This window comes from Bos indicus, chromosome 9 (assembly GCF_029378745.1).
Source record: "Bos indicus isolate NIAB-ARS_2022 breed Sahiwal x Tharparkar chromosome 9, NIAB-ARS_B.indTharparkar_mat_pri_1.0, whole genome shotgun sequence".
Lineage (NCBI taxonomy): Eukaryota > Metazoa > Chordata > Mammalia > Artiodactyla > Bovidae > Bos > Bos indicus.
This window is the reverse complement of record NC_091768.1, coordinates 23,848,397-23,864,765: the sequence shown is the minus strand read 5'-3', so window position 1 is coordinate 23,864,765 and position 16,369 is coordinate 23,848,397. Positions and strand designations below refer to the sequence as shown.

The following is a 16,369-nucleotide window of genomic DNA, read 5'->3' as shown; positions in this document are numbered from 1 at the left end:
TCTCAAAAACAAACAAGCTGGGGTTTAGGGAACCTAGAGTGTTAATACTAGTATTAATATTTTTGTTGTAGACTTAGAAAAGTCCATTCATAAATTCAACTGGCCTGTTTCATCCAGACCACACTGAGGGTGGTGCATAGAAAGCATTGCCTGTGTATTTGAGGATTGTGAGTACAGAGAGGAGAACCAGCACGGCCTCTTCCTATCTCAAAATCAACCTGCAGGGCTCATATGGTAAAGAATCCGCCTGCAGTGTGGGAGACCTGGGTTTGATCCCTGGGTGGGGTTCCCCTGGAAGAGGAAACAGCAGCCCACTCCAGTATTCTTACCTGGAGAATCCCCGTGGACAGAGGAGCCTGAAGGGCTATAGTCCGTGGGGTCACAAAGAGTTGGACACGACTGAGCGACTGAGCACGCACAGCACAGAAGGAAAATAGCTTAGAACAACGTGCATGGTCTCAAGTTTTCCACATACAAGTAAGTTTTGCCTTTTCCTTTCTTAATTGTAGGGCTGATGGTGTCATGAGGACAATGGCTCCTGAGAAGCTGCTGAAGAGCATGCCCATACTGCAGGGACAAATTGATGCACTGCTGGAATTTGATGTGCGTATCTCACCAGAAAATGCATCTTACACAGTTATGTTGCCTTTTATTGGAAAGTGGGCTGCAGATAAAGAATTCCCTTAGGAAGTAGATTTAGATTCCGCTCATGTCAGTGAGGGAGAAGACACTGGCGACCCACTCCAGTACTCTTGCCTGGAAAATCCTTTGGATGGAGGAGCCTTGTAGGCTACAGTCCATGGGGTCGCTAAGAGTCGGACACGACTGAGCAACTTCACTTTCACTTTTCACTTGCATGCATTGGAGAAGGAAATGGCAACCCACTCCAGTATTCTTGCTTGGAGAATCCCAGGGATGGGAGAGCCTCGTGGGCTGCCGTTTATGGGATCGCACAGAGTCAGACACAACTGATGTGACTTAGCAGCAGCAACAATAACATATCAGTGAGGGGCTTCCCGGGTAGCTCAGTTGGTAAAGAATCCACATGCAATGCAGGAGACCCTGGTTCAATTCCTGGGTTGGGAAGATTCCCTTGGAGAAGAGATGGGCTACCCACTCCGGTATTCTTGGGCTTCCCTGGTGGCTCAGCTGGTAAAGAATCTGTCTGCCATGTGGGAAACCTGGGTTCGATCCCTGGGTTGGGAAGATCCCCCGGGAGAAGGCAATGGCAACCCACTCCAGTGTTCTTGCCTGGAGAATTTCACGGACAGAGGTACAATCCATGGGGTTGCAAAGAGTTGGACACGACTGAGCGACTAACACTTTCATTTTCATGTCAGTGAACTGGATGAACAATTAGTTTAGGCTGTCAGTGCGGTGGAGATGATTTTGGTTGCCCAGATTGTCAGAGCAGTTTACAGGTATTAAATAACTTCAGTCCTGGAAAACCACAAGCAGTGCATTCTTGGATCTGTATGTTCAGAGCAGGATGGTGGCCTCCTGTTGTGTTTGACAGGATCAAGTGGCTGCAGAAGGGACATCCGGCAGGTAAATACCCCAGCCTGCTATTAAAAGCCATTTTATAGAGTCTGCTTGTGTGACACCATCCGCAGAAGAGAATTATTTTTCTTCTGTCATGGTCCTTCTTTTGGATGATACCAACATGACTTCTTTGTTAAAACCATACCTGTGTCATGACTCTGGTGTAACTACACTAGTTTATACATGTGATAAGATTATATAGAACTAAACACATTTGCAGCAAGTAAAATTGGAGAAATCTGAATCAGATTGGTATATTGTATCAGTATCCATATCCTGATTGTGAGATTGTACTATAATTTTGTAAATAGTATGTGGAATCTCTGGTTTTTTTTGTTTGTTTGTTTTTATAATTGAATGTGGACTTGCAGTAATTTCAAAATAAAAGTTCAATTAAAGAAACATATCTGATGCATGAAAATAAAATATTCTGACATATAGGGAGAGTTATGGAGAAGGCAATGGCACCCCACTCCAGTACTCTTGCCTGGAAAATCCTATGGACGGAGGAGCCTGGTAGGCTGCAGTCCATGGGGTCGCTAGGAGTCAGACACAACTGAGTGACTTCACTTTCACTTTTCACTTTGATGCATTGGAGAAGGAAATGGCAACCCACTCCAGTGTTCTTGCCTGGAGAATCCCAGGCACGGGGGAGCCTGGTGGGCTGCCGTCTATGGGGTTGCACAGAGTCGGACATGACAAGCGACTTAGCAGCAGTAGCAGCAGGGAGAGTTATAACTCACGTTGTTAGCTTTCCTCTATTTTGGTGGTTGACTAAAACAAAGATTTTCCTCAAATACTATTATTGGAAATCTCTGTTAAGATTATTTGGGTTAGTCTGTCACCAAGTCCTAGTCACAGCACCCAACTCCTGTGAAATTTCAGAAAAAGCAGCAAACCATGTTACTGTCTTATGAAAGATTTTACAGTAAAGAGTTCCCTTAGCTATATGTGGAACTACTTCCCTTAACTTTTTTTTTTTGTCTTTATTCACTGATTTTTCTTAGCTTTCCTTACCTTTAATGATGGTATTGTCTTAATTAAAAGAGAAAAGAAGTCGTAGAATGAGAAAGAGCAGAGCAGGGATTGGGAAATGGGGAGAAATTATTCTTCTTTGTGCTGGTGATTAGAGTGTTTGGTGGGTGGTGGGGAAATGCTATGAGTCTCAAGAATTACTTTAGGGGTAGTTGGCTAAGGTGTCTATTCCCTATGCTAGGCTTCCTCCCTGAGTCACTGCAGGCCCCTGGTGTCTGAACTTTTCCAAAGAGACCACTTCATATGGGGAGGGAAAGAATGTACTATAACACAGTGGAAGCAGCAAGAGGACAGGTGTTCAGAAGTTGGGTTTGGTTTATCTGTGGCTCATTAATCAAATGTGTATTTTTCTTACACTTGATAGGCCAACTTCATTGACTTAAATTGAAGCAAACAATTGGCAATCCTTTTTTATATATTAGTAGGATTACGAAAAGAGTTATATAGCATCTGTTGAATATGAGTCAATTTCTTGGTAATAATTTGAGACATTTTAACACACTCTGAGAAAAATTGTCATTTGATGACTTGCAGTTAACAGATGAAATTTTCATCTTTTTTCTAGGTGCATCCAAATGAACTAACAAATGGTGTCATAAATGCTGCATTTATGCTTCTTTTCAAAGACCTTATCAAACTTTTTGCTTGTTACAACGATGGAGTGATTAATTTACTTGGTAGGTAGAATTACTGAATGGTGTCTATGAAGAGAGACTGTATCAGAATGCAGAGATTTAGATACCACAGACTTCATAAAAAATCTAAAGACATGACTCAGGTCACACTTCTGTGTGTTTTCTTACATCAAGGTTAAGTGCAGGGAATGGAAAGCACTCTAGGTATTTTCAGCAGAAAGGGATTCCATACAGGAGTTTTGGTGCTTAGAAAATTTTGGATTGACTGAAGGAACAGATTCTGGGCTTTGCCTCTTGGATTAAGACTCATAATGATTAATAACTTCCACTGTGCTGACAACCACCTCTGAAACCACCCCTGACATGCTCCTATTTTGAAGTAATTCCATACGTCTCACCATCTTTCCTTCCACATAAAGTGAAAATGAGATAGAGATACTGCTTGATGATTGGCCTACAATAAAAGATTTCTTTCTACTGACAAGTCACCCCTTCCTGGGATGTAATGATTCAGCAAACCTCTTCCAGCTGGTGCCAGTTGGAAAAAACATCTCTAAGTCAAGCTTGAATTCTCTTTTCTGTCAACTGGTCGTAGAAAACTCCCCAGCAACCATAGGCATCATTGGATGGGGAGAAATAGTTATCCAGAAGACATAGGTGCAGTGGGAGTTGAGCCACCTGTTCATACAACCTTACCTGGGTGTTCAGGAGCTACTCCAGGCTGATCTTTTATATTACCACCTCCATTTGGTGATGGATTATATTCTTGCACTTGTTCAGCTTTATGGTTTGGTGTATTAGATATTGCTTGGTCTTATGATCACTTGGCATTCTCTGAGGTCAGAACCCTCAGTCTCTAGAAGCAAGCCAAGAGCAATTTTTCCAAAGGAGATTAGTTACTGTCTAAGAAAGATATGGCCCTGCTTCAAAGCACTAGAAGTGTCTACTGTATTTTCCTACTGGTGTGTGCCAGAGCCGTCCTGCAGCATTTGGATCTGCTGCAGGCACTCTGAGTGCCTTTCCATCTTCAGAATCTAAAGCCCCATGGTGCTCCAGGTTGGAGCAGTTGCAGAGTCATCCTTGATCTGGGCCCTGCTTCCATGTGACACCATACTGGATGCTCTGTTTAGAGCAGCACATACATGTGTTGTGTGTGTTACCTCAAAACTGAAAAAAACTCAACAAAACACCTGCATTTTGGAAGTGCAAGGTGAAGCAGTTTGTTTTTCCTGTGGAGGGGACCTTTGGACCCACAGAAACTGCATTGAAGTAGCAGATCCCTAGGCTTTCATAGACTCTCTGTCCTTCCCTTTGACCTGCATGTGATTTATTAAGGCACCTACCATATACGAAATTCTTGCCCACCAGCTACAGCCAGCCTGATGTCATCAAATAGTATCCATTGACGTTAGCACAGCCAGAGAAATTAATATACTTAAGACAGTGAGCATGTACTGGCATCCTTGCCAGATGAAAGCAAACTACTTCTAATGGGCTCTGATTGCTGGACTAAGTACAAAAGAACTTGCTAGTTTGTTAGATGCTTATCCCATGGCAGGAACTGTGCTGATTTTATGCTGGAAAGGACAACACATCTGGATGTCTGCAAGTAAGAATCATCACCTGATCAAGTTTCCAGTAACCTGTGGTTCATCTCTAAAATCCACTTACCTTTTGCACAAGCCAGATATGAAAGTTCAACTGGGAATATGATGGAACTGCTACCCTGTATGTTTGCAGAGATCAGGAAGCTGATGTGAGGATTCTGCTAGATTCAGTGTATTTCTGTTCCATCTACATATTCAGAAAACTGGGAAAATAACCAATGTTAGTTTTGTGCATCCACTGATTATAATTTTTTTTATCTCCTAATCCCCAGAAAGCCTTCACTCAGATTGGTAGAAAATAATATCAACATTTTGGGGATCCTTAGAGAATAGCATCGGCTTAGAGTCTGTGTCCCTGAAAACTGGGTATGTCCCTTTCCCATGTGTGTAGTCACTCTGGTAAATGTCCCTTTGCCGTAGGGTAGGAATAGATACCTGAGGCTGTCTTTCAAGGCTTTGACTCAAGAATATCTGGAGGGCTTATTAAAATTGAGATTGCTGGACATTAACCCAGAGTTTGTAATTCAGTAGATCTGGAGAAGGAGATGGCAACCCTACTCCAGTATTCTTGCCTGGAGAGTCTGTTGGACAGAGGAACCTGACAGGCTACAGTCCATGAGGCCACAGCTTTGGACATGACTGAGCATGCATGCAGCAGCAGCAGCAGAGCACTCATGTATACACATCTAATTCAGTAGGTCTAGGGTAGGGCCTGAGAATTTGCGTGTATAGGAAGGGCTTGAAAGGTACTGTTACCACTGATCTCTGGGAATTCCATTTGGGAACCACTGTGTTAGAGCTACTCACGAATGCTCAGGCCAGTATTTGGTGATTTTTGGCCTGTTCACTCACATTGATGAGTTATCAGTGACAACACAAAAGAAAATGTAGGGGTCCTTCTTTCCTGCTCAGAACTTGAGAATTTGTTTGGTTTTTCTAGACTTATATCAATTATTATTGTCCAATTCAGGAGGAAAAAGAATACAAGACATCTAGTTCAGTTTGTTTTCAGATCAGCATGAGTAAGCTTTTTTTTTTTTTTTTTAACTTTACAATATTGTATTGGTTTTGCCATATATCAACATGAATCCGCCACAGGTTTACATGTGTTCCCCATCCTGAACCCTCCTCCCTCCTCCCTCCCCGTACCATCCCTCTGGGTCATCCCAGTGCACCAGCCCCAAGCATCCAGCATCTATAAGTAAGTCCCCTAGAATATCTGGGAGCTACTTAGGTTAAAAATTATTTTTTTACAATTTAAATTTAACTCAGGGTCATGTATCTTATCTGGCAACCCTACTGCCAACATGATCGTGGACAGTCTTGCACTGCTTTTAGTATGTATGGTTTTTTCCTCTTGAGGCAGACTTTGTACTTGTCTCCCGAGGGCAGGCTGGATTGCTGGGTTCTACACCTCATTCTCTGAATCGAAGCAGTTGGCAAGGGGAAAAGAGTAAGAAGTAGAGGGATGGGGCATAAGGAGAATTTTTATTTCCCTGTGGCAGGTGGGCTTCCCAGGTGGCACTGGTGGTAAAGAACTCGACTGCCAATGCAGGAGACAGATACAGGTTTGATCCCTGGGTCAGGAAGATCCCCTGGAGGAGGAAATGGCAACCCACTCCAGTATTATTGCCTGGAGAATCCCATGGACAGAGGAACCTGGTGGGCTACAGTCCATAGGGTCACAAAGAGTTGGACATGACTAAAGTGCCTTAGCACGCATGTGGAAGGTGATTACAGAATCTCCAAGCAAGGCAGGACCAACATCTTCAGAATGAGAAGGAAAAGATTTTTCCAGCAAAGGTAGCTCATTTTGGTTTGAATCTACCAAGTACTTTTCTTTCTCAATAAGAGCCCTAACGTTCACAAAGGAGACCACACTGAGGCTAGAAATTTAATTTAGCCACACATGTTATAATTCAGCAACTCACAAGATTAGACTCTGACTTTAGCGATGACAGCCCTGTGACTGCAAGGATAAGATTATTGCAGGGCAGCATGGAGTACCATAGTCTGACTGGAGCCTTGAGCCAATCATTTTAAATCCTGTGTTGTCATTTTCCTTTTTAAGCTCTCGGGTGGAGTCAGAAGCAGGCGCCCTCCCCACCGTTCCATCTGCCTCATTCTCATCATGGTTCTCTCCCAGCCGCTGCTTGTTCTGATAAGCTTCATTCTAAGGTGCTCATTTCATAAAACCACAGGCCATAATTTAAATAATTATTTTGCTCCTCTGCAGCACGGATTCCACTAATCCATTTCTCCTCTAGTTGCAGGTGGTCATCTCTGCCTTCAAATTCAGTCAGGTTGCATATCTGATCCCAGACTCCCCCCTTTGTTTTTGAGGGTCTGAGTTCTAAAGCCAGTTCAGTGCGGAATATTGTGTCTATGCCAGAAACAGAAACCACTCTATGTATTCTAAACAGAAGAGGATTCCAAACAAGGGGTTGGATCCTCATGTAATTGCTGGAAGCCTGCAGGAACTGGTTCTGGGCTCAGCCTCGGGAGATGCTTCTGAAGTAATAAGTTCCTGTGCCCTAGGGAAGCTGCTGCTTCTGGGTCACTCCTTTAAGGTGTGCTGAAACTGCCTCGGCTGCCTTGCAAACTGGAAAGCTGGAGAAGTGACCCTGGATGCTGTAATCCAGGGATTTAGGGAGTCAGAGCCAGTGGCTGTGACTGCGATCATTACCCTCAAAGCCCAGGAAGCTGGAGGATGGCAGTGGAGTGCTGAGGAAGATGTCGACCCTCCCAGGAGCTTATCACTTGCTGTAAGAGAAAACTGGACGGGTACAGGAAGCCTGCTGCTGCCTCAGTTTCCCCTTCCAGATTGCCCCAAAGTCTGTCTAATGTGCAGAGCTGAATTTGCCATCCTGGCTTCTCACGAGGATAGAAAAAGAATGGACTCGGGCGTACCAGTGACTGTCGAATACAGGGCCCTGGGAGGCTTTGCCTTTTGTGGGGAAAAATTCCTACCTGTGGTTTGCCGTTCAAAATCACATCACTTTTATTTCAGGTGGGAGAGTTTGTCAGCAAGCCAAGTAAGATTTTTGCCAGCCACTTTTTCTGACTGATCTTAATTCTCTTCTTTATGGCTCATAAATGTGAGCTTTTGATGAAGTTCATTTTCAGCCATATACTATTTGGCTTTTTCTGTATGCTCTTCACGGAAAAACGTTTATCTTCATTATGATGAGTCTTACATCTATTCTTTCAGTTCTTCCCTTCCTCCTGAGCTTCAGTTTTGCATGTCTACCGATATGTTGACATTTAAATTTAGATATGCTAGTAAAGTAATGCTCAAAATTCTCCAAGCCAGGCTTCAGCAATATGTGAACTGTGAACTTCCAGATGTTCAAGCTGGTTTTAGAAAAGGCATAGGAACCAGAAATCAAATTGCCATCATCTGCTGGATGACCAAAAAAGCTAGAGAGTTCCAGAAAAACATCTATTTCTGCTTTCTTGACTATGCCAAAGCCTTTGACTGTGTGGATCACAAGAAACTGTGGAAAATTCTGAAAGAGATGGGAATACCAGACCACCTGACCTACTTCTTGAGAAACCTATATGCAGGTCAGGAAGCAACAGTTAGAACTGGACATGGAACAACAGACTGGTTCCAAATAGGAAAAGGAGTACGTCGAGGCTGTATATTGTCACCCTGCTTATTTAACTTACGTGCAGAGTATTATGAGAAATGCTGGGCTGGAAGAAGTACAAGCTAGAATCAAAATTGCAGGAAGAAATATCAAAAATCTCAGATATGCAGATGATACCACCCTTATGGCAGAAAATGAAGAGGAACTAAAAAGCCTCTTGATGAAAGTGAAAGAGGAGAGCGAAAAAATTGGCTTAAAGCTTAACATTCAGAAAACTAAGATCATGGCATCTAATCCCATCACTTCATGGCAAATAGATGGGGAAACAATGGAAACAGTGTCAGACTTTATTTTTGGGGGCTCCAAAATCACTGCAGATGGTGATTGCAGCCATGAAATTAAAAGACACTCACTCCTTGGAGTAATATGTCCCTGGTGGCTCAGATGGTAAAGCGTTTGTCTGCAATGCAGGAGACCCAGGTTCGATCCCTTGGTTGGGAAGATCCCCTGGAGAAGGAAATGGCAGCCCACTCCAGTATTCTTGCCTGGAAAATCCCATGGACGGCAGAGCCTGGTAGGCTACTGTCCATGGGGTCGCAAAGGGTCAGACACGACTGAGTGACTTCACTCACTATTCACTACTCCTTGGAAGGAAAGTTATGACCAATCTAGATAGCATATTAAAAAGCAGAGAGACATTACTTTGCCAACAAAGGTCTATCTAGTCAAGGCTATGGTTTTTCCAGTAGTCATATATGGATGTGAGAGTTGGACTGTGAAGAAAGCTGAGCGCTGAAGATTTGATGTTTTTGAACTGTGGTGTTGGAGAAGACTCTTGAGAGTCTGATGGACTACAATGAGATCCAACCAGTCCATTCTGAAGGAGATCAGCCCTGGGATTTCTTTGGAAGGAATGATGCTAAAGCTGAAACTGCAGTACTTTGGCCACCTCATGCAAAGAGTTGACTCATTGGAAAAGACTCTGATGCTGGGAGGGATTGGGGGCAGGAGGAAAAGGGGACGACAGAGGATGAGATGGCTGGATGGCATCACCGACTCGATGGACGTGAGTCTGGGTGAACTCCGGGAGTTAGTGATGGACAGGGAGGCCTGGCGTGCTGCAATTCATGGGGTTGCAAAGAGTTGGACACAACTGAGCAACTGAACTGAACTGAACCATGTTCTTTTTTATGGAATTTTTAAAAATTTGGCTCTGTTGGGTCTTCGTTGTGGCACACACGATTTCATTGCGGTGCACAGATTCTCTAGTTGTGGCGCACGAGCTCAGTAGTTGTGGTGCATGAACTCAGTAATTATGGCACGTGGGCTTAGTTGCGCTGTGGCATATGGCATCTTAGTTCCCCAACCAGGGATTGAACCCACGTCCTCTGCGTTGCAAGGCAGATTCTTAACCATTAGACCATCAGGGAAGTCCCAGATACTATGTTCTTACCTAAAACTTGGCAGTCTCTGAAACAGCTCTCAAATTTGTCCTTCTTAACCTCCCTGTTTCTGTTTCTAATAATTATAATTAGTTATAATAATTAGTCTTCTAAACCTGAAACCTCAGTTTGAAACTCTGTTTGAGTTGCCCATTTACTAAAATCCATGCCAGTCAGAAATGATTCATTCTCATCCTCTCTCCCCAGGGTACCCCCTTTCATCCCCGCTTCTGTTTCTGCCTTTATGATTGATTTAGCGATTAAAGATATTAAGTCACATGACTCTATTCTGTTTTTGTCTTGAACAGTTCCTTCCTTCAATGCCGCTTAGCTTTATGTTGACCTTTTTCAAAGATTATACTAAACATACATTTTCTCCTTAAAATAATAACACTTCAATAAATATTTTTATTTAATTAGAAAAAGGAGGTCTCTTGGCTGTGATTAGGAGCAGAAAAGAAGATTTGTACCTTTTAAAATTAGAGACCTGAGTTCTCAAAAGTGGTAGTTGTACACTCTGGCATTGAATGGTCTTCGTTCATCATTGTTGTCAACTTGGTCTTGTAAAAGTAACACTCGAGAAGATAAAAACTACACTCAGTATCCTGAGTGTTTTGAGACACGTCTGTTTGTGTTTGTTTACTAAATGGTGTTGGCAATTAACTTTATATTATAGGTGAGTTTCAGTCAAGGACTTCATGACCAATTCTCTGTATCTAAATTGGAATCTATAGTGGTGCGGATATTTGCAAGCATTTTATCGCTCTGGCCTATGAATAAGAAGATTCTTCCCTTACTGACTAATGGTCATTAGTAAGAGTCCACATGCAAAGTCTCAGTTTGTTTCACTGGAATGAGATACCTTTTCATCTGGTCCTTTTCTTAGGACAGTTATTCTGTGAAAGTCAGTACTAATATGACAAAGGACTTTATTAACACTTTGTAAAGATTCATGTTACAAATGTCAGAATTTGATCATTTCAAATACTGAAAATCAACGTGTTACCTTTAATATGAAAGAAAAACATGCATTTCTAGGCCCATCCCCTCTGTTAAAAGTGTCAATTTCTCTGGTTTCTAAAGGGATAAGAGGACTTCAGCTTTGCACTGATCAGTACCTGTTGCCTTTCTGTGTCATTACCACTATTACAGAAACATTTATGAGATTATAACCTAAAACCATCATCATTGAATCTCTTTTGTTCCTTAATCCTAAATTACCAAGAAAAATAAAATACAATAATACAATATAAACAATTTAAAAAGCGTACAGAGGAGACAAAAATTTCTTAAAATTTTGGTGCGTTGGTTCTAAGAGGAAATTGGGATTATTCAGCTTGATTTCTCTTTTTGTGTTATCGTTGAAGATCTGATTCAAAGACATAAACTCAGATTATAGTTTAAAGAAAAAAGTAAGACACTTAGAAGAAATTGTTTTGGGGAAGATTGTTTTAAAAGAAAAAAAGTGTTTTACAGAATAGGTCCTAATTTTCAAAGGTTTAAACTGGAAAGATTTGTTCCCATATAGCACCATACATAATTCTGTCTCTAGTTGAGAACACAGGGTAGGGTGGATAAAGAAGGTATCCTAAAATTTGGTCATTTTTTAAAAGATCCACTTTCCTCTCAAATCTTAACAAGTAGGAAACACTATGCGTTTGTTTTCTTGGTCTTTTTGCTTCTCTTGAATGCCCTACAGGGGAGATCCATGTTAAAAAGTAAAATTACCAAAAGACTGACAACTGAAGGTAATGAGTAGCTACCCTTGATAATTAGTTCTTTGTGTAATTATATATTATTCAACTTAAGAAAATTAAAAATACTTTTGAGGTAGTAAAATAACATGCTGAATGAAATCTAGAACTTTCAGATGTGAGAAAGCATAAAAATAGCATACGTTTTGCAAATATAAAATGATGAAGATACTGAGCCATCAGTTACAATCTAAGGTTGCCCGGGAGCTATTGTAGACATCAGCTGACTGTGTCTCTGTCTGCAATGACAATAATTTTTCCCTGAATGAATGGAGGAATGATTGGCTAGGGAAACCACTGCTAACATACTAGTTTTCTTCAAAACATGTATGGAGAAAATACAGTCTCATACTGTAATTATTATTCATGGCTGAATTCTAGTCTTGGGAGGCAGAAAAGAGCAGCAAAAGGATTCTGTAATTCTCTCTAGAAAGTTAAAGATTGAGAAAGAGGATATGATTATAGACTAGAAAATATGAAACTCCACTGTTTTATAACTAAAAGAATAATGTTTGAAAGAATTAGTTGATGAGCGGTAAAAGCAAGTGTTATTTATATGAAATGTAGACAATTTAAAGAATTCTTTAATTCAGGGAAGTTTATAAATGATTATAATAAATAGATTATTGCTTTATAATGAACTAGTAAGAAAATAAAGATGCTGTAAGATGCAGTCGTAACTTCTGAGCTTGTTATCAGCAAGAATTTGGGGTAGTTTTCTGAAACTGAGTACCAGGGTATATAGATCGTGAAGTAAACTTACAATGGATATATTCTTCTACTTTAACTGTATTTTCATTATTTAAATCGTTTTGTGCGAGACACTGTAGAACATAATACCTTTCTTGAACTACTGGAACCTCCCTTGTTCAGGTGTTTTCATACTTAGCATACATTTTAGTGCCAGTTGTTTTAATTAAGACATTAAAGTTGTAAGTAATAGTATCAGGGTAAGCTTAGAAGAAGATTGAATATAATACTCTTTTTGAAATGCTTATCTGCCTCTTCTAGAAAAGTTTTTTGAAATGAAGAAAGGACAATGTAAAGATGCTCTGGAAATCTACAAACGATTTCTAACTAGGATGACACGCGTGTCTGAATTTCTAAAAGTTGCAGAGGTAAGTAATATTAACTCATATATCCGGAATAAACAGTAGAATTCATAATCTGGAAAGACATTCTGCCAGAGTCACAACGTATTAGGGGCAGAAGTCATCTCATCCAGGTTCTCACCCAGATCTGTGCTCCATACTTCTGCATTTCAGTCAGATCGTTCTGTGTCCAAATAAAAGTTTCGTGGATGCTGAGCTCACTCACAGCTTTGCAAGGTGGTTCATTCCTCCATCCCACCCTATGACTCTTCTTGATTGTAAGAAAGTTATTCCTTTGTATTGAACCCTAGAAAAAAGCCCATAAAAAGTCTGTCCATTGTTCTCAGTATGTAAATGACAAACCATAAACTCTTTCTTACTTCATTATTTTAATAATGTAATACTTTTCTTTACTTTCTTACTTTATTATTTTGTCAAAATGATTTAAACACAAGAAAAAAGGAAACAAAGTATAATTAATTTTATAAAGTTTATAAATTGTTTCTTAAGGATGTCTCTTTATAAGTAATCACAGTAACTGTGTAGCTATACAGTCCTCCTCCTGGAGTTATCCATAAATTGGTGTTTTCTCCTACGAAATCCAATGATCGACTCATACTGATAGTGGAGATTATGACATTTTACTACAGTCCTTTGTCAGGATGAATTAAGGGTTCCCTGGCGTGTCAGCTAACTGATTGCTAACCCCTCAACTTTGTGAGAGGGGTTCTGAAGCTCATCCGCAAAGAATAAAATGGTGTGGACGTGGGACATTTATCCTGTGTTTTTGCTGTTTTCACCATTTTCAGGCTATAACACAGGAATAATAGGAGTTTTATACATGTAATTTCAGAAGTACTCTAGCCTGTGTTATTTTTCAAATTTCATTTATTCATGGGAATGGTAATCATCACATTCAAATTCCAAGTTCAGAATAATCTTGCAGAATGCTATCTTTTGAGCTTAGACCTGTTCAGTTTATAATCAGAATTTTTTTTAAAAAATTATTATTATTTTTTTTATTATATAATATGGAAAACAAAAGGTAAAGATTAGCTGTATAAATTAATGCTTTAAAGCATTCATGTGTACTTCCATGGGTTTATTGAAGTTGGTGGCCTTTAAGAAAAATAGAACTGCTTGAAACTTTTGCTGCTACACAAGGTTTTTGTATTTGATATGATTTTCCCATGATTTAACCATAAGTATCAGTATAATCTAGTAAAATTTGCCTACTTTTTTCCTGTGAAAAGATACCTAAGCACCCAGGGCAGAAGATTATTTCACGGTTCAATTAATTCCTGGTACACATTCTTTCCAGTGTTATCATCTGATATTGTGTATATCAGAAAAATAAAGCATTGGACATGTTACAGTTTGAGGTATATATTTCTCTAATCAACATGAAAAGGCTGGGATCAAGGTCTTCATGAGAAAAGGAGTACTTATTATCAATTCATTCCATTCTTACATGTAAAATTTTATTTTGTGTCTCGATAACCTCATGTTATCTCAGACCCATTTTGAGCTGCTGAGAAGGAGATATACAGAAATTAGATGTCATTTTGAGAGTTTTAAGTATTTTTGTTTTATTCGAACTTTATGACTAAGACTTTTTGTAGATTGGATGAAAAAAAAGTGAAAGTGAGTTGCTCAGTCATGCCCAACTCTGCAGTCTCATGCACTGTAGCCCACCAAGCTCCTCTATGGGGTTTCCCGGGCAAAAATACTGGAATGGGTTGCATGCCCTTCTCCAGGTATCTTCCTGACCCATGTATCGAGCCCATGTCTCCTGCAGCTCCTGCATTACAGGCAGATTCTTTACCATCTGAGCCATCAAGAAAGCCCAGAATGGATACTAATTGACAAAGTTGTTTTTAGTAGAATAAATATTAATCGCAAGGGGCTGTGTTCTCTTTCATATTTAAATTACATTGTCCATAATTTAAACACTAACTGAATACCAATATTTAGTGGTTTGGTTATGAATGTTAAATACAGAGAATTTTCAACAAATGTACAACCCTTCTCTTTCTACGAAAAGTGGTTGTGTGGGTACCTTGTACGGACTTCTGCCTGGTAAGCTGCCCTGTAGTTAACACCATTTGTCTGAAGGATGTGTGGGAGACTTCCACAATGTTGTTTATGAAATATGACTTTATTATAGGCTGTTTGGCAAATATTAACATTAGATTGTCTATCATATTAAAAGAAATATCCATAGTTCCTATGGCCTTATCCACATTTTGCAGGGGAATTGCTTGAAGTACAGAAAACTTGCCATGTTTTGAATTCTTATGCTGAAGCTTCTAAAGCAGACAGCTCCAACTTTGTAAAATGGTTATTTAACAGGTAATAGGCATGTCTGCTAAACGCACTTCCCTTTTATAGAACTAAGTTATTCTTAGTTTGTGATTCCAAGGTAAATACCAACTCGTAGGAGTTATGTCTCCCAGAATACTTACAGACAGAAAGTGATGAGATTTCTGTAATACAGTCACACTTAAGCTCTGTCCCCTTAGTTAAGTGTTCAGGGCAGTAAAAATAGCAAATAAAGAAAGAATTCCTAAACTATGTCTTTAACAGAGTTACCCATTTAATAGAATCACATCACCTTTTACCTACGTGATTCCATTATTAAGAATCTATAATGCTTTTGGTTTCCCTGGTGGACAAACAGTAAAGAATCTGCCTGCAATGTGGATGACCCAAGTTCAATCCCTGGGTCGGGAAGATCCTCTGGAGAAGGGAACAGCTTCCCACTCTAGTATTCTTGCCTGGAGAACTCCATGGACAGAGGAACCTGGTGGGTTACAGTTCATGGAGTGGTAAAGAGTCAGACACGAGTGAGCATCTAATACACACACATAATGCTTTAATTTCAAACATGCTGACTTCATTCATGTTAGTATTTTAATAGATCATCTCAAGAGGTATTGATATACAGAAGTGTGAAGTTGCCTTAATTTATAATTCATAATTTGAAAGAATATGAGTATAAGGATGACACAGATAGCTCCCAACAAAGAATTACCATCCCAAAATGTCGATACTGCCAAGTTGAAAGACCTTCTTGGAGATACAGAGAAGGCAAAAGGAAGAAGTTAGCTCATATGTGTCCCTCATGTGGATTTTCCACTCTCCAGTTTGACATACTGTCTTCGCAGAAGCCTGACACTTACACTTCCTGCGTGTGCTTCTACATTTCCATCAGCTTAACAAAACACTTCGATTCTCAGAGAGATACGTTTTTCTGTGAGCCTCAATTTCCTCATTTATACAGCATGAGAGAATTAAAGTTACGATTTGTATTTTAATCCCAACTTTTTATTTTGAATAATTTTCAAACCTATAAAAAGAGTTGATAGAGTTGTATAGTGAACTCCTGTATACCCTCTTCATTGATTGACCTTAAAAAAAGTGAATCTATTCCCATATTTGCATTCTTACTAGCTCTTTCTTTTTCTATCCCTCACTCCCTTCTCTTCCTTCCCCAAGCTACCAAGATTAAAAATTCACATGTGCTTTTATCTAGTAATTCTACTTCCACAAATGTGCCCTACAGATGTATCCACACAAGTGGAAAATGATGCCTGTAGCATTGCTTGCAATGACAAGAGATGGGAAGCAACTTAAATGTTCATTAATAAGTGACTTGTTAAATAAATTA

At 40.0% G+C, this 16,369-nt stretch overlaps 1 protein-coding gene across 18 annotated transcripts in view; it reads left to right on the top strand.

Moving 5' to 3' along the window:
- Positions 1-16,369, top strand: part of SNAP91 (synaptosome associated protein 91) — a 169,796-nt gene that overhangs the window by 63,672 nt on the left and 89,755 nt on the right. For all 18 annotated transcript variants that reach the window (XM_070795798.1, XM_070795814.1, XM_070795808.1 and 15 more), the window contains 3 exons: positions 510-603; positions 3,143-3,254; positions 12,620-12,726. In XM_070795798.1, coding sequence (XP_070651899.1) covers positions 510-603; positions 3,143-3,254; positions 12,620-12,726 — 313 coding nt within the window. The remainder of the gene's footprint in view (positions 1-509; positions 604-3,142; positions 3,255-12,619; positions 12,727-16,369) is intronic.